This window comes from Mobula hypostoma, chromosome 2 (genome assembly GCF_963921235.1).
Source record: "Mobula hypostoma chromosome 2, sMobHyp1.1, whole genome shotgun sequence".
In the NCBI taxonomy this organism is placed as follows: domain Eukaryota; kingdom Metazoa; phylum Chordata; class Chondrichthyes; order Myliobatiformes; family Myliobatidae; genus Mobula; species Mobula hypostoma.
In genome coordinates, this window is record NC_086098.1 from 77,380,995 (window position 1) to 77,400,508 (window position 19,514).

Sequence of the window (19,514 nt, forward strand, 5' to 3'; positions counted from 1 at the left end):
TATCTGTGAATACATAAATCCACAGAAGGCTAGGAGCGGATGATGGCCTCCAGGGGTTAGAGGATTTTGTGTGTGCACATGTGGCTGGGCCATTGTTGCTTTGTTGCTTGGTGTGTTCTGTTTTGTTCTGTTCGGTGTTGTTTTGCCAAGCATGTTGGGCATGCTATCTTGGAGCCAGAATGCGTGGCAATACTTGTGAGTTGCCCTAAGTACAGGCTTGTTTATGTTGGTTCTTAACGCAACAACACATTTCAGTGTATGTTTTGACATACATGTGATAAATGAACCTCTCAAATTTAACCTGGCATTTACACCTTTAAAGGTATTGCTCTCCTTTCCTGTCTGAGAGTCAAAGACCGGATCACACTAACCTGCCATCTATCATCTACCACTACTTACTGATACCACTGGGAAGTCTCCTGCACATAAGCAATTACTTCCTCCTTTTTTTTCTCTACAGATGGGAAATTCACCCATAGTTCTGCATTTCAGATCAAGTTTATGCCGTATGCACTATGGTCACACAGCCCAGTGATCTAGCCATCAAACTTTCTTTTGATTTGGAAGTTCAATATCAACTATTCTATCATCCTTAAATTGAAATTAAGACACCTTGCTTGGCAATTATAAGACTATTGATTGGTTTCCTAGCACGATAAGGTAGATTCCTGGTCTCACAATTTAGCTAGTTTTAATCTTGGCGTGTAATTTCATTCAACTCAACACTAAACTAATTCCACAACCTGCAGACTCACTTTCAAGGACTCTTCAACTCATGATCTCAGTTTTGTTTTATTTATTTACTTGTTTGTTTGTATATGCACAGTTCATCTTTTTTTGCACATTGTTTGTTTGTCAATCCTTGTGTGTAGTTTTTCATTGATTCTATTGCACTTCTTTGACAATAAATTTACTTTGAATATTGCACCTTATTGTCTACTTATTGTACTGAGCTTTATTACACCTTATTCCACTGCTGCTATCGAACCAACTTCTAGCATGCTGTTATAAAACAGTTGAACGGTTCCCTAGTACAATGAGACAGACAATTGACCGCACAATCTATCTCATTATGAACTTGCAACTTATTGTCACTTTATTCTGTACTCTGCTGTTTTTTCACCTTGTACTATCCTAATGCACTGTGTATTGAACTGATCGCCATCCAGCAATGTGGACCTAACCTCGGATGTTGCTTTTGCAAAGTTTGCACATTCTCCCAATAGCTGCCCAGGCTTTCCCCAAGTGCTCCAGTTTCCACCCTCTTCTAGAAAAGTTCTAGCATGTGCAAATGAGAAATTTAGTTGTGAGTTGCCCCGGTGCGTCGGTGGGTGGTCAAACCTACAGGGGAGGGGGGTTGGATCAGTTGGCAAAACAGACTCAATGGGCCAAATGGCCAAATTCCATCTCCTATATTTTATAGAATGTAGGAGGAAAATAGGTTGGGGTGGGCAGTGTTAGAATGGGTGCTTAATGGGCTTGGAGGGCTGAAGATCTCTTTGGTGGGAGGAATGGGCTTTTTTTTCTGTTGTTGTTTTGCTGAGCATTGTGAGCATGCTCTGCTGACGCTGAAATGTGTGGCGATTCTTGCAGACTTCCCCCAGCATGTCCTTAGGTGTGTTGAATATTAATGCTAATGATGCATTTTACTGTGTGCCTCAATGTATAAGTGACGAATAAACCCAAATCTTGAATCTATGTGAAGGGTTTTAAAGATTAGCTTTGAAGAAGACCAATTTAAATGTGAGGAGGAGGAGTGAGAAGGAAACCAGAATCCTCATAGAGGGATCAGAAGTGGAGAGAGTGAGCAGTTTCAGGTTCCTAGCTGTCAAGATCTCTGAGGATCTAATTTGGTCCCAACAGATCGATGTAGTTGTAAAGAAGGCAAGTCTGCAGCTGTACTTTATTAGGAGTTTGAAGAGATTTGGCATGTCAACAAATACATCATAAACTTCTATAGTTGTACTGTGGAGAGCATTCTGACAGGCTGTATCACTGTCTGGTATGGAGGGGCTACTGCACAGGATCAAAGGAACCTGCAGAGGGTTGTAAATCTAGTCAGTTCCATCTAGGGTACTAGCCTACAAAGTACCCAGGACATCTTTAGGGAGCGGTGTCTCGGAAAGGCATCATCCATTATTAAGGACCTCCAGCGACCAGAGCATGTCCTTTTCTCACTGATACCATTAGGTAGGAGATACAGAAGCCTGAAGGCACACAGTCAGTGATTTAGGAACAGCTTCTTCCCCTCTGCTATCCAATTCCTAAATGGGCATTGAACCCTTGGACACTACCTCACTTTTTTAATATACACTATTTCTATTATTTTTTTTCTCTCTCTCTTCTATATTATGTATTGCATTGAACTGCTGCTGCTAAGTTAACAAATTTCACTTCACATGCCAGTGATAATAAACCTGATTCTGATTCTGATTCTGGATGGAAAAAAAGGGGAGGGTTGCAGAAATTACAGCAGATCGTCATCAGGGGTTATGTCCATTAATTTGTGGAATCAAAGCAGCAACATGTTGATTAGTTTCTTGCAGACATTAGATGGAGTTGTATCATAAATCATCATTGTCTCCAGATAGGGTTGTTTTGTACACTGATCAAGGGGAGGACTTGTGGCAATTTGGAGGCAATGTGTGTCTTGATTGAACTGTTATTGAGTCAATTTCTGATGATGGCTCCTATCTTTGTTCGGTCTTTTGTTCATTCCAAAGACAAGGTTGTGTATGTTGCTTTAATCCTGTGTGTTTTGTAAATGCATATTGTGTTAAAAATGAAAGAGAAAGATTAAAAATTAGCTTTATTTATCACATGTATATTGATGCATACAATGACGTGCTAAACACAAGGAGATTCTGCAGATGCTGGAAATTCAGAATAACACACTTCTGAGGAATAGTCTCAACTCAAAATGTTGGTTCTTTAGTCCTGTCCATAGATGATGCCTGACATGTTGAGTTTCTCCAGCATTTTGTGTGTTACGTAGTGAAATGCAACAAATCAAATCAGCATGGATTGTGGAGGGCAGTCCACAGATGTTGCCGTGCTTCTGGTGTCATCATATCATGTCCACAACTTACTAACCCTAACCCTAACCACATATCTTTATGATGTGGGAGGAAACCGGAACACCTTGAAGAAACCCATGTGATCACAGGGAGAATGTACAAATTCCTTACAATATTTAACCCCTATCGGTGATCGACATTGCTGTAAAGTGATTGTGCTAATCACTCATGTACCAACAAGTCAGGGTGATCACTTTATTATATCCACTTATACACCTGCTCATTAATACAAATATCTAATCAGCCAATCATGTGCCAGCTACCCAATGCATAAAAGCATGCAGACATGGTCATGAGGTTCAGTTGCTGTTCAGTCCAGACATCAGAATGAGGAAAAATGTGATCTACTTGACTTCGACCGTGGAATGATTGTTGGTGCCAGACAGGGTGGTTTAACTACCTCAGAAACTGCTGACCTTATGCGATTTTCATGCACAGCAGTCTCTGTGGTTACAGAGAATGCAGTGAAAAACAGAAAAACCATCCAGTGAGTGGGAAAAAAACCTTGTTAATGAGATTGTGGAGAGGTGAATGGCCAGACTGGTTCAAGCTGACAGGAAGGTGACAGTCACTCAAATAATCACTTGTTAAAACGTATAGTGACTCTGAATACAAAACACGTCGAACCTTTGAATGACTGAATGAGCTACTGCAGCAGAAGACAACAAATATACAGGAGGCACCTAATAAAGTGGCTACTGTGTGTAGATAAGTGGAGATAATTCCTTCTTGTGCGGTTTGATTCACCTGGAGACAGGAAGGGTTGATTCAAACACTGGGCAAGAATTCATTCAGATCAGAAGATGCATTTACGATTTGTGTAATTGCTGCAAGTTAGACATCTTGTAGATAGTAAGACTGATTCCACGCACTTTGTCTTCATTTTGCCACTGTGACAGCATCATTTATACCACAATGAACTATGCAGCCCATATACAAGGCTCTGCACTTCATGCATTTCAGCTTATCTGTTTATGATAAAACCCTATTTCTCTGCAGAATAATAAAAATGTGAATGTCAAGCCACAAAAGCAATGTATCTTCTAAAATGTGCAATTCTATGGAAAAATATTGCCGTGAATTTTTCCTCCTGCAGATGAAATATTGAAACCAGGTCTCAAGAAAATATATTACCGTTCAATTCTCACAGTGGTGCTCTCTTATAGAAGTTTAAAGTAATCTTCAGTGGATTGATGTAAGGAACTACAATTTGCCAAAATGTGAAAATTACGTTTTTGACAAGCTATCAAGGCTGTTTGAGGAGATATTTGGGAAAGAAAAGCCAGACAAATGCACAACTGGTTTATATGGGTGACTTGTGCTTCTTAAAGGTGTATTGTTAAGGAGCAATCTATTTGAAAATTTTAAGATGATTAAAGGATTTATTGGGATTCAGAGCAACTCAAGATTGGTAACGTTAGGGTCTAGGCTGGTTAGAGGAGAGGTATAATTTTTTAAACTAGATGTAACTGAAAGAATATATATAGCTTAATGTTGGAAAAAATCAACTAGTTAGCTTAAGTGGAAAGAGACTCAGTTCAAAGTACATTTATTATTAATGTATACCATATACAACCTTGAGATTCATCTTCTCATAGGCAGCCATAGAACAAAGAAGCACAATAAAATATATGTAAACCCTATTCAGCAAAGACAGTCAGACATCCAAACGTAAAAAAAAGTAAGAACTTCATGCAAACAATGAGAAAAAGCAAATAAGCCTGAACCACAGAGTTCCCGAAGTAAGTCCACAACCGTAGAGCCAGGTTCAGCACTGAGGCGGGTAAAGTTTGCTGGAGTAGTAAGCTGAACACCAGTTTGTCCTCTGCCCTCAGGTTCAATGCATTAATCTTTTTATTCTGGCTCAGCGTTTAAATCGGACAAAAATCAATTTGTTATCCACTCTGTTTCAGGTCTGGGACCATTAGATATGGTCCAGCAAGGACAGATGTTGCTGAGAAAAGGAGAGAATAGGCGACATGAATAGGTTTTAGGGACCAGCTGGATGAAGATTATAGAACTCAGACTGTCAGTTGTATTATTGGGAAAAGCTTGATAGAGTCTACAACCAAAGTACGTAGATGGGAGTTAAGGGGTTGATCAGCCGTGATCTAATTGAATGACAAATTAGACCTGAAGTCTCAAACACAAGAGATTCTGCAGATGCTGGAAAGCCAAAGTAACAGACACAAAAAATGGGAGACTGCCTGACCAGCTAAGCTCCTTCAGCATTTTGTGTGTGTTGCTCTGAAATCTCAGATTCTCTTCCCAGTAAATTCATAGGTTGTCTTCCTCTAATATTAAATTAAGATTCAAGGATTGAAAATACATTTATTATCGAAATGTGTATGCAGTATACAGCTCTGAGATTCATCTGCTCCACAGTTAGCCACAAAATAAAGAACACCATGGAACCTGTTCAAAGAAAAACATCGACCCCACCCCCATGCACACAAAAAAAAACAAATTGCACAAATGACAACAAAAAAAACCAAAAAAACATAGACTATATAACACAAAGTCAAAGGAGTCCAGGCATATTCATTCAGCTGTTTGGTATCTGCAGACAACCCAGATCGAAATAATCAAAATAACAAAAAAAAGAGTGGCTGGAAGCCAGAAACACATCATAACGTGAACTGGAGTGTCTAGTTCGCAAACCACATTGACTAATTCTTGCCCAAAACCCAGAAGTCTGGCACCATCCTCCAATTGTATCAAGGGAGAGAGGCCATTCAAATGCAGAAAACTTCCTTCAGGAGTAGCAAACAAGAGGGAGAGTGAGAACATTACACGCAGGCACCTTCCTCCAGCAGCAAGTGAGAGGCTGGTAGATGGTGCTAAGTGCCTGCTCACTGTCTGCACATGCTTTGGTTATTTCAGTCTTCCTCAGTGGTTTAATTGGCGAGGTTGGTGAGAAATGGCATCGATCATGGACATGCACCCCGTCTCCAGACTTCTCGGCCTCACAGCTGCACATTCAACATAAAGCCTCATCCTACACAGTCGGTGATGGTAAAGTGCCCGATCGTTCAATTGGCTTGAAAACACACAATCAAAATGTAGATCACAGGCTCCAACAGTCGTAGAACCACATTTTTGAAAGAAGAAGAAGTCATAAAAAAGTGAAAGAAGTAGTTTCCTGAACTGTCTGTTGGATGTCGCCCTTGATCGCACCATTCATTAACACCATCTTATTCTGGAATAATAATGAATTTAATACACATTCCATTACTGTGAACAAATAATTGACCATGTTGTGTTGAAGGTCTCCACAAATTATTCGATGATTTGTGCATCTAACTCAAAAGCCTCTTAACCCCAGCCCAGCTATCTTCCCCAATAAAGGGTGCCATGGAATTCCTGAGCCTACATCATTAAAGTGCATTAATTCCACCACAGCAACATATACAACGTGCTGGAGAAACATAGCAGGTCAGGCAACATCTGTGGAGAGGAATAAAAAATTGACATTTCAGGCTGAGACCCTTCATCAGGATTTGAAAGGAAGGGTGGAAGAAAGCCAGAATAAGAAAGTGGGAGAAGGGAAAATTGTACAAGCTTGCAGGTGAGACTAGGTCAGTGGGAAAGGAATTATAGATTAACTGTTCCATTACAAGTCGTGTTTGCCTATGGCTGTTGTGACCATTGATACCTTGTTAATGAATATGGTGACTCAGTGACTTTCTTTAAATGCAACTTCCAAATTTCCACTGATAGATAAATGCTACTACAAACAGCATCTCAAAATTTATTGGTAAATCAGCTTAAATGTTTTTTTTTAATCAAGCTTCAAATTGCTTCAGTTGAACTTGTAGAACCAAAATAATCAGTCTATTTTGAAAAAGAAAATTCAAGGAGAAATATTTATTTACAGATCACAAGCAGGAATTCTTGAGTATCTTAGCACTTAAAGGTGTGAATTATAAAAAGAAAGTCACCTTCTGTTATAGTTTTAGTGAACTTTTCTACAGATTTTCTACAGTTACCCATTCTAACTGGTTGTATTGCTGTCTGGTATAGAGAGGCCACTGCACAGGATTGGGAAAAACTGCAGAAACTTTTCAAACTCAACCAGCTCCATCATGGGCACTAGCCTCCCCAACACTGAGGACATCTTCAAAGTGCAATGCCTCAAAAAGGTGGCATCCATCATTAAGGAACCCTATCACCCAGGGTATGCCCTCTTCTCATTGCTCCTAACGAGGAAGAGGTACAAGAGCCTGAAGAGACACACACTCTACAGTTCAGGATCAGAGTCTTCCCCACTCACATCAGATTTATGAATGGACAGTGACCACAACCTCACAATTTACTTTGCTCTCCTTTTGCACTACTTATTTAATTTATTTTTAAAAGATAAGACCATAAGACCACAGGAGTAGAATTAGGCCATTCAGCCCCTCTTGTCTGCTCCACCATTTGATCATGGCTGATTCATTTCCCTCTCAGCTCCATTCCCCAGCTTTCTCCCCATAACTTTTCATGCCCTGACTTACCAAGTCAGTGATAATAAGAAGTTAATACTTCCTATCATAATCTATTGTTTTTATATTATTGTGTATTCCAAGGTACTGTTGCCCCAAATCAACCAACTTAATGATATCTGCCAGTGATATTAAACCTGATGCCGATTTGGATTCAAATTATGGCTCTGGGGAAGGGGGGATTTCTGGGACTTCTTAAGTGATTTCTGTGCCTTTTATTCTACAATGCCCTCGAATGTCAGGATGCCCACAAAGATGCAACTCCAAAACAAAGGGTTCCAAAGCAATTGTAGATTCTTTCAACTCTTAAGGAGATATTCTGTGGATGTCGTAGAGTCATAGAGAACTATTGCACAGAAACAGACAAATCTAGTACATACTGACTGTTATACTGCCTGGTCCCATCAACCTGCACTTGGACAATTGCCCTCCATACATCTCCTATCCATGTACTTATTCAAATTTATTTTAAATGTTGAAATTGAACCCACATCAAGTATTCCTGCTGACAGCCTGTTCCACTCTTTCACCATCCACTGGTTGAAGAAATTCCCCCTCATGTTGCCTTTAACTATTTCACCTTTAACTATTAATCCATCACCTCTCGTTCTAGTCCCATCCAAAGCCAGCAGAGGAAAGCCTGCTTGCATTTACCCTATCTATAGTCCTCATAGTATTGTATGCCTCTGTCAAACTCGCTGGGATAAATGGGCTTATTCTCGCTCCGATGTTTTATGGTCTAAATCTTCTCTCATTCTCCTATATTCTAGGGAATAAAGCTCTAACCTGTTCAATGTTTCCCTATAATTCAGTACCTCAGGTCTTGGCAACATCCTTGTAAAAGAGCTTAGTGGGTTGCGAAACCTTTTGAGAAAATATACCCAACTTGATGATAATCTCTTAAGCAATAATCTTGTGTGCCATGGTAAATTTGAGCAGAGATTATCATTGATTAATAAATTAGAAATATTGATTGGCTTTTTAAAAGATAAAAGGATAAATCCAGTTGTATATTTGCATGTATTCATTGTTTTACTATTTGGTCCATTGAGTCATTTCATCACAGCTGCTTCATTATCCCTCTCAACCCTATTGTCCTGCCCATTGGTACTGTTACTAATCAAGAACCTATCAAACCCTGCTTTGAGTTTACTCAATTACTTGGCCTCCACAGCTGTGTTTGGTAATGAATTCCACAGTTTCACTACCCTCTGGCTAAAGAAATTCCTCCTCATCTCAGTTCTGAAAGGACATAATTGTATTCTGAGACTGTGCTCTCTGGTCCTAGACTCCCCCACTATAAGGCACATTGTCTCCGCATAGACTGTATCTAAACCTGGTGTGCTTTTCCGCAGTGAAAGGGTTTTATCTGAAAAAGCAGAGAGGGAAGTGAGTCAGATTAATGGTGAAATTTATGATGCTTGTTATCTTTCAGCCATCAAATGTGGTCTCCCAAAGTCCCCTGGAAATGGTTCAGTGGTTGGCAGAGACTATAGCATGGGCAGTCAGGTCCACTATCGGTGCAATGAGGGCTTCACTCTGGAATCCGAGCACCAAGCCACGGCCGTTTGCAGGGAGGATGGAAAATGGAGTAATAACTGGAAGACCCCACGATGTAAACGTGAGTTTTTACTTGCACTCTAAATCATGCATGCAATGTCTGGGGAGAGACTGTTTTATTTTATTTATTTCAAAGTTCAAAGTAAACTTATTATCAAGGTACCTATATGTCACAGAATACCACCTTTAACTCATTTTCTTGTAGACATTAACAGTAGATATTTAGAGATACAGTTCAGTTAATGGTTGTTCCTGCTCTATAATTGTGCCCCACCCAGTTACACCCATGTGACCAAATAACCACCTAACCACTATGTCTTTGGAATTTGAGAGGAAACTGAAGCACCTGGAGGAAACCCCGCCCATACAGTATCTTCAAATACACCAAAAACAGAACAACTATCCCAATTGGTTCATTCGTCCTCATATCAATAGATAATACAAAACAAACCGCTAGCAGGTAGGACTTTCTCAGCGATTAACATAACAAAGAAGCATTCCTAAGTATAACATAACAAAGAAGCCATTTTAATTAGCCTCCACAGTAACATAAAAGACGAAGCCCCCTTACGTTGGTGATAATGGAGTAAGAGCATTACCTCAATAGCTCCATTACCTTGCTGCCATAAAGTACGATAGGTTTATCATCCTTTGTCAGAAACATCAGCAAGTTTATTTTACAATCCAAATTAATTTAAGAACTTTAGAAGAGGAGGAAGATAACTGCTGACTTTTTACCTATGTGCTATGCCTCAGAATTAGTTTCATGTTGCTGATCCCCCAACACACAGGAGCTTGATGCCCTCAACTCTGACAGAACATAATGGAAAAAATTCTGCAGTCTTCTGCAAAAGGTTCATTGCTCTCTGAGTTAAGAATTCTCCTGATCGCTCATTAATGATGACTTACTTAACCTCAACATGAAAACACAAGCAATACTGAGATGCTGGAAATCTAGAGTGACACACACAAAATGCTAGAGGAATTCAGCAGGTCAGGCCCACAACTGACTAACTTTTGGAATATGGGAAGAAATAGGAGCACCCGGAGGACATCCAAACAGTCGGGGGAGATGGTGCCAAGCCCAATCTTCCAGCTGGGTCTGTAGAGTGTAGCACGAACTGCTATGGTATGATGTGGTCCCTTATGGTCTTGTTCATTTCTTATAACAGCAGGGCAGATGCTGCCCTTGAGCCTGGTGGTAAGTAAGTGTTTGCAGGTTTTTGTATCTTCTGCCTGATGAGAGTGGAGAGAAGGGTGTTATCTCCCATGATATTAAATTCAAAGTTCCAAAGTTCACACTCACATCTGTTCCTCCGAACAGCAGAACCAGTTTGCCCTCCCTCTCGGCTTGTAGTAACAGTCATTTCTTATCAGTCTGATGTGATTTTCATGCCATTCGTTACAATGAGGTAGCACGGTAGTGTAGTAGTTAACATAATGTTGTTGCAGTGCTAGAGTCCAGCGTTCAATTAGGCCACCGTCTATAAGGAGTTTGTACAAAATAGAGTGTGAAATATTACTATCGGACATTTAATTCTGTTATGTGGTACGTACCTCATCTCCCTGCAAACTGAATGCAATGAAGAATAGTCTGATAAATTGTATTTCACCTGGGTTCAATCCTTGCTGTTGTCTGTACAGAGTCTGTACGTTCTCCCTGTGACCACATGGGTTTCCTTGACATATTCTGGTTTCCTCCCACATTCCAAAGACATAAGGCTTAGTAGGTCCGTTGCTCATTGGGTGGCACAGGCTCGTTAGGCCAGAAGCACATCTATAACTCATGTTATTCTGTAGATGTGCTGTGGAACGCATCCTAACAAGCTGCTTCACCGCATGGTATGGAAACTGTACTACGGCTGACAAAGGTTCACTGCCCAGCGGTGAAAACCGCACAACACATTACGCACCATTAAGGTCTTATATACAGAAAGGTGCCTGAAAAGGTCCAGTAACATCATGAAGGATTCCACCCACCCTGCTCATAGCACATCTACATGAAGCATTGTCGCAGGAAATAAGCATCCATGAGCAAGGACCCCCACCATCCAGGTCATGCTCTCTTCTCGCTGCTGCCATCGGGGAGAAGGTGCTGCAGCCTCATGACTAATACAGCTAGGTTCAGGGACAGCTATTACCCCTCAACCATCAGGCTGTTGAATCAGAGCGGATAACTTCACTCAACTTCACTTTCCCCATCACTGAACTTTTCCCAGAACAAATGGACTCACTTTCAAGACCCTTCATGTCACATTTTCAATGTTTATTGATTGTTTATTTATTGTAATTTGTTTTAATTCTTTTGTATTTGCACAGTTTTTTGCTTTTTGCACAGTGTCTTGTGTGGTCTTACATTAATTTTATCATAGTTATTGGCTTCACTGAGTATACCTGTAAGAAAATGAATCTAAGGGTTGTATATGGTGACGTATATGTACTGTAATAATAAATTTACTTTGAACTTTGTTGCTCCAGGTTGTGGCATTTTCAGTCTGTCGTGTTTCCATTCTGCCAAACACAACCCCTTCCCAAGCCACCCTGTTCGTTGCTGTTGTGCCTGAGAAACAGGAACTTGTTAACTGGAAAGGTATATTCAGTAGCCACTTTTTTAGATACCTTTTGTACCTAATAAGGTGGTGACTGAGAATATGTTTGTGGTTTTCCACTGCTGGACCCCACTCGCTTCAAGGTTTGACGTGTTGTGCATTCGGAGATCCTCTTCCGCACACCCCTATTGTAATGCGTCTTTATTTGAGTTACTCTTTTCTTTGTCAGTTTGAACCAACCCGGCTATTCTCTTCTGACCTCTCTCAAAAACAACGTGATTTTTCCCACAGAACTGCTACTCACAGGATGTTGTTGTTTGTTTTTTCACACCATTCTCTGTAAACTCTAGAGATTGCTGTACATAAAAATCCCAAGAGATCAGCAGTTTCGAGGTATTCAATCCATTCCGTCTGACACCAGCAATCATTCCACAATCAAAGTCACTCAGGTCACATTTTTCCCTATTCTGCTATTTGGTCTGAACATCAACTGAACCCCTTAACTATGTCTGCATACTTATGTGCATTGAATTGCTACCATGTGATTGGCTGATTAGCTATTTACATTAATAAGCAGGTGTACCTAGTAAGGTCACCACTGAGTGTAGATTCAAAATGAAATTAATTTGGTTCCTTTGGAAGTTTCATTTAGTTAAACTAGCACGCTGAGTAATATGCCCCAGCTAAGATGCCATTAAGCTGGAAACAGTGCAGAGGAGATTTGTGAAGAAGTTGTCAGGTCTGAAAGCATGAGTTATGTAGAAAAGTTAAGCAGATTGAGACTCCTCAATTAGAGCACAGGAGAATGAGGGGCAATATTATAGAGATGTATACAACCATGAAGGACATTGATAGGGTGAATGCACATAGTCAGAATCCCAAGGTTGGAGAATGAAGAACTAGAGGGCACAGAAGGGATTGATTTAATGGAATCCAAGGGGAACTTTACACTTTGGTGGAAGGGATAAAGGTGTAGACTATTTTCTAAATAGAGAGTCATTTCAAAAATCAGACATGCAAAGGGTCCTGTGAGTTCTCGTGCAGGATTCCCTGAAAATTAACTTGCAGGTTGAGTCGGTGGTCGGAAAAGCAATACAATGTTATCATTTACTTCAAGAGGAATAAAATATAAAAGCAAGGATGTAATTCTCAGTTTGGGGCCCATTGTACTAGCATTGGAGATCGTCCAGAAGAGGTTCATGAGATTGATTCTGGGAATGAAAGGGTAAATATATGGGAAATGTTTGATGGATCTAGGTCTGTATTCACTAGAATTTACAAGAATGAAGGGAATCTCATTGAAACCTACTGAATATTGAAAGGTCTTCCTATAGTGTGGGAATCTAGGACCAGAGGACACAACCTCAGAGTAGAAAGAAATCCTTTTAAAACAGAGTTGAGGAGCAATTTATGTAGGCAAAGGGTGGTGAATATGTGGACCTCATTGCCACAGAATTGTGGAGTCAAGTCACTGGGTATATTTAAAATGGAGGTTGATCAGTATTTAATTAGTAAGGGTGTCAAAGATTTTGGGGAGAAGGCAGGAGAATGGCGTTGAGAAGAAAAATAAATCAACAATGTTGGATTGATGGAGCAGATTCAGTGGACTGAATGACCTAATTCTGTCCTATAAATTGAAGGATAGCATAGATGAAAATCCTGGTTGGTATGGACCAGTTGAGCCAAAAGGCCTGTTTTGGGGCTGTGTGAGTCTAGGCACATACAACCACTTTGTAAAACAGAATTGAAAAAATAGAAAACCTCGCTGAAATTTTGATTCTAATCATAACTATAGCTAATTATATGTCTTGAATGGAACAGTCTAACAGATCACTTTTGTTTGTATTTTATCTTGCCCTTATAGCTGTGCCTTGCCCTCCCATCGAGACGACTCATTCAAGGGATGTCCTCAGGCGACTTGTCCGTGGGTCAACAAATGAATACGGAACTAAAGTCATGCTAAGCTGCAAACCTGGTTATTACTTAAGGGGCCACAAGTTCATAGAGTGTCAAGCAAATGGCACATGGAGTGGATCTAATGAAAAATCAACCTGCGAAAGTAAGAGCAAGATTATTTTATTATGAGACATAATTAGGTGTTAAGATTGAGTAAATGCTACATAATGTTTTTATCTGAACAATTATCTGCTTTCGACCAGAAAACATAGGAGCAGAATTAGGCCATTCCAGCCAGTGAGTCAGCTTCACATTCCATCATGGCTGATTTATTGTCCCTCTCAACCTTGTTTACCTGCCTAATCCCCATAACCTTCGATACTCTTAATCATCATAACCTTTGATGCTCTTTATTTTTAGTAGGCTTGACTACTCTAATGGTACTTTCACAGGTCTCTATTAAAAAATCCCTCAGACAGCTACAGCTCACTCAGAACACTGCTGCTAGAGTCCTCACTAAAATCAAGAAAGTAGAACATATCACTCCAGTTCTCAGATCATAACACTGGCTTCCCATCCATCAGAGGATTGACTTTAAAATATTACTACTGGTTTGTAAAGCACTGAATGGTCTAGGGCCAAAATACATCTCCAATCTCTTGTTGCATTATGAACCTTCCAAAGCTCTCAGATCATCTGGGGCGGGTCATCTTACTGTCCCCAGGATCAAAACTAAACATGGTAAAGCAGCTTTTAGTTACAATGCTCCATATATCTGGAATAACCTTCCAAATGATCTGAAGTCTGTCCCAACTTTAAGCTCTTTTAAATTGAGGCTTAAAGCTTTTCTTTTTGGCACAGCTTTTAATTAGAATTTCCTGCACTGTAGCTTCTATTTATTATATCTATTTTTGTGTGATCTTATTCTCTTATACATTGTCTGAAATTTGATATTTGATTTTTATATCTTGTTCTATGTAAAGTGCTTTGAATTGCCTTGAGTTTACAAAGTACTATACAAATAAACTTGCTTGCTAGTCAAGAATCTTTCAAACACTGCTCTAAATATAGCAATAACTTGGCCTCCTCAGCCCTCTGTGACAATAAATTTCACAGATTCACCATCCTCTGGCAGAAGAAATTCCTCTTCATCTCTGTTCTAAAGGGACGACCTTTTATTCTGAGGCTGTGCCTTTTGTTTTAAACATGGTTTTCTGTGATCTAAGGTCTTTGTCATGTATGTCATTGTTTGAATGAGAAATACATATTACATATTATATTACAGATCTATTCTGTTACAGAAGCAGCACAGTGCATTACATAAAATACACTGTAAATCATAATAAGAAATATATACCTGCATATAAAACTAACTACGTACTGCAAAACGGGAGTAAAAGTAGTCAGGCAGTGTTCATGGGTTCATTGTCCATTCAGAAGTCTGACGGAGGAGGGAAATAAACCATTCTTGAAATGTTGAGTAAATGTATTCAGACTCCTGTACCTGCTCTCTGATTGTTGTAATGTTCAAAGTAGATTTATTATCAAAGTACATATAGGTCACCATATATACATCTGAGGTTCAGTTTCTTGCGGTCATTTATAGTAGCACAAGGAAATACTATAGAATCAGAGTGTGAAGTTTTTTCATTGATTCTATTGTATTTCTTCGTTCTGCATTACATAAAATGAATCACAGGGTAGTATATGGTGACAATCTGTACATAGTACGTACTTTGATAATAAATTTACTATGAAATTTGAGATGCAACACTGAAATCCTATGGAAGTAGAGGACATTTCAACTGACTGAAAGAATTCACTTGTTCTGTTTGCTATTCTGGGCATGTGTGTTAACATATTAGCTGGATACATTGGCTTGTGGAAATGCAGTTAAATCACATTGTGTTAAGACTCATCAAGAGAATTCTTTATACAGAACAAGTTGACTTTCTAGTCAAGGAGAGGTACAATAGACTTGAAAGTGTTTCACTATTCACATCATTATGGATGTGATAGAAACATGCTCGACTTCATGACGGAAAATTTATTCCTTTGATAGATCCTTCTCTCTAAATCCCAGACATATCTTGAATGTGGGAGTCCATCATCAAGGACCCCCACCATCGGGACCATGCTCCCTTCTCACTGTTGCCATTGGAAAGAAGGTACAGGAGCCTTAGTTCTCACACCACGAGATCCACAAACAGTTATTACCCTACAAACATCAGGTTCCTAATCCAGCATGGATAACTTCACTCACCTCAACAGTGAACTTGATTTCACAACCTATGGACTCACTTTCAAGGACTCTACAATTCATGTATTATTATTGATTTATTTATTGTTATTACATGCTTTTTTGTATTTCAACTGTTTGTCTTCTTTTGGACATTGGTTATTTGTCCGTCTTTGTGTGCAGTTTTTCAGTGATTCTGTTGTGAATGCCCACAAGAAAATGGATCACGGAGTAGTATATGATGGCATATATGTAATTTCATAATAAGTTTATTTTGAATGTTGAACATCCATGTTAAAATCCATTCACTTAAACTCAGTACCAGGAAATCATACTTAAAGCATTTTTTTGTGTGCACCAGTATCAAAATTAGGCTCTGGGGGATTAAAAAACAAAGACAATTGATCTTTGTTTAAATTGTTAATTATTATCGGCCCTGATAACAGAGTGATTTCATAAGGTATGATCTAGAGCAGGCGATCGCAACGTGCGCTCCATGGACCCCTTGCTTAATGGTATTAGCACATGGCATAAAAAAGTTGGGAACCCTTGATCTAGAGAAAGAAAATTAAAACTTGTGTTGGATTCTGATCTTTTTGATCCAAGATTCTTTTGGAAGTCAAGAAAAAGGCAAAAAACTTGATGCTTCACATTTATATTATTAGGTGCTAATAGAACAAAGAGAATCAGAAATGTAGAGTTGTAAAAGTCATGTAACTCAGAACAAAGAACAGAAAGAGTAAGGATGGTGGGGCAACATGTTCTGTCCTCCTTATATCCCGTAGATAATAAACATTCTATTCACATTTGTAGATAAGGGTTTAATGAATCAGACACTCATATTCAAATTATGCAGTACCAAGAAGCTTTCAGAAAGAGACATAACTGTATTCGCTGCTGACCACACTGAACAATTGCACATACATAATGTGACCACTAGGAAGCATAATGAACAGCTACATGTATATAAATAGTTATATAAAATACAAGTAGGCATAAGTTGTTAACCTGCAAGAGAAAATAACAATTACATAATCTAATCCAACACCCATTTATTGAGTCTGAATCTTCATTTTGTGGTACAATTTTTTTAACCAGTTATCTCGTGTGGTGATCTACCCACTCCACCAAATGGCAATAAGATTGGAACATTGCAGACATATGGGGCCACTGCAATCTTCACATGTAACTCTGGATACACACTGGCTGGATCTCATGTTCGAGAGTGTCAAGTAAATGGTCTGTGGAGTGGAGTGGAGACCAGATGCCTGGGTACGTACCGTTAACTATTCACGTCTCCACTAACAGAGGTTTACCATACAGCAGAAAATTATGAAAAAAAGCAACTGCACTTTTCTTTGGCTATCGATCAACTTTGATGTAACTCTTAAGTGAAATAATAGAATGTAGAACTTGGAAAAATGGAGGACTTCATGGAAGGGAAATTCTAGGCAGCTTCTAAAGTAGATTACATGGTTGACACAACATTGTGGGCCGAAGGGCCTGTAATGTGCTGTAAAATTTCTCCGTTCTCTATTCTGTAGAGTATATGACATGACTGCACAGTACAGGATCTGCAAGAAGCAGGATTTTCTGGTTGTCAACCATTTTAATTCCAATCCCCACTCCCATTTCAACATGTCAGTTAATAACCTTGTTGGCTGCCATAGTGAGGTTGCTCCCAAGTTGGAGGAGCAGCACCTCATATTCCATCTGGATAGCCTCCAACCTGATGGCATGAACATCAATTTCTCTAACTTCCAGTAATTTCCCACTCCCTCTTCCCTCTGCTTCCATTCCCCACTAAGGGTCCCCTCTTACTACTACTCTTATCCTCACCTGCCTATCACCTCCCCCTAGTGCTCATCCTCCTTCCCTTTATCCTATGGTCCACTTTCCTGTCCTACCAGATTCCTACTTCATCAGTTTTTTACCATTTCCACCTATTACCTCCCATCTTCATGCTTCATCTCCCCTCTCCCACCCACCAGACTTTACCTACATTCTTCGAGCTTATACTCCATTCTTTCCCCCCACCTTCTTATTCTGGTTTCTTCTCCCTTCTTTTCCAGTCCTGAAGAATAGTCTTGGCCTGAAACTTCAACTGTTCATTCCTTTCCTTAGATACTACCTGACCTCCAGCATTGTGTGTGCGCTGCTCTGGATTTCCAGTATTTGCAGAATCTCTTGTGTTTACCATAACATTATTGCCCCTCATATTAAATATTTCCACCCAGGAAAATATCTCTGGCTATCCACTCAATCCATGTCTCTTGTTATCTTCTGCTCTTCAATCAAGTCACCTCTTATTGTCCTTTACTCAAAGGGAAAAACCAAAGCTTGTTCAACATATCCTCATAAAACATGCTCTCTAATTCAGACAGCATCGAGGAAAATCTCCTCTGCACCCTCTCTAAAGCATCCACATCCTTCTTATATTGAGTTGATTAGAATTGAATGAAGTATTCGAAGAGTGGTCTAACCAGAGTTTTATAGAGGTGCAACATTACATCACACTTCTTGAACTCAATTGCCTCGCCGAAGAAGGCCAACACATCATGTGCCTTCTTAAAACCTTGTCAACGTATGTGGTAAAAGTGAGGGATCAATGAATATGACCAAAGATCCCTCCGCTCCTCCACACTGCTAAGAACCCTGATACTAACTCTGTACTCTGCCTTCAAATTTGGCCTTCCAAAGAGAATCATTTCACATTTTTCTGGGTTGAACTCCTGCCGATCCTCAACCCAGCTCTGCATTGTGATCAATATCTTATTGCCTAACCTACTACCTAGGTGTCTTTTACATGATCCACAGCATCAAAATTCATGTCATCTGCGAAATAAAATATACAGTACAGCAAATAAAGTAGTACTGACCTCCAAGCTTTAAAAGAAGGATTTAATTTAAGTCTGTACCCTATTAAGCATAAGCACAAGAGATTCTGCAGATGTTGAAAATCCAGACTAACACATCTAAAATGCCAAAGGAACACAGCAGGTCCCGATGAAAGGTCTCATCCTGAAACATCAACTCTTTATTCCAGTCCACAGATGCTGCCTGACCTGTTGAGTTCCTCCAGCATTTTGCGTGTGCCATCCTGTGATGAAAACAAGCATCAAACTGAACTGTGGTTGTGCAACTGAATGCATCTCTTATTGGACACAGATCCCTCTGATAAAACTGGTCAAGCGTTATGGGCAATATTGTTAAAATTACACGACTCATAAAGGCAGCAGGGAACACTAACAAGAAGAATGTCATTGGCACATTAAGAATCGGATGTGAGGGAGGTGGTGAATATTACTTTGCACAAGCAATTTAAATAACACTGAAACGAAGTTATGCATGGTCTAACTCCATTACACAACAGCATGACTGAAATAGGAAACAGAATTCAATCGTTGCCTCATTTATATTTTGTGTTCAGTAAATGAGATTGAGGTTACTGTTCACCCCACGCTGAAAATCAAGAGTATGAGTACCTGAATTATCAGATCATCTCTCTGATCCAAAAGAAATTAGAAAGTTTGCCATTGCCTTCACTTTAATCGTGATTCGCTTGAGTTGGTCTAGTGGGGGAATACAAATGCAATTTTGTATGCTTCTGCAAAGTAAAAACATACTTTGCAGGATCTCAATGTTACAGGTTGTTGCAGTAATTATAAGGATTTTCTGATCTTAATTACATGTAAATTTTGGCAGT

At 39.5% G+C, this 19,514-nt stretch overlaps 1 protein-coding gene across 5 annotated transcripts in view; it reads left to right on the forward strand.

Moving 5' to 3' along the window:
* Positions 1 to 19,514, forward strand: part of LOC134341158 (CUB and sushi domain-containing protein 1-like) — a 2,430,601-nt gene that overhangs the window by 2,230,589 nt on the left and 180,498 nt on the right. For all 5 annotated transcript variants that reach the window (XM_063038952.1, XM_063038962.1, XM_063038968.1 and 2 more), the window contains 3 exons: positions 9,000 to 9,185; positions 13,538 to 13,732; positions 16,907 to 17,080. In XM_063038952.1, coding sequence (XP_062895022.1) covers positions 9,000 to 9,185; positions 13,538 to 13,732; positions 16,907 to 17,080 — 555 coding nt within the window. The remainder of the gene's footprint in view (positions 1 to 8,999; positions 9,186 to 13,537; positions 13,733 to 16,906; positions 17,081 to 19,514) is intronic.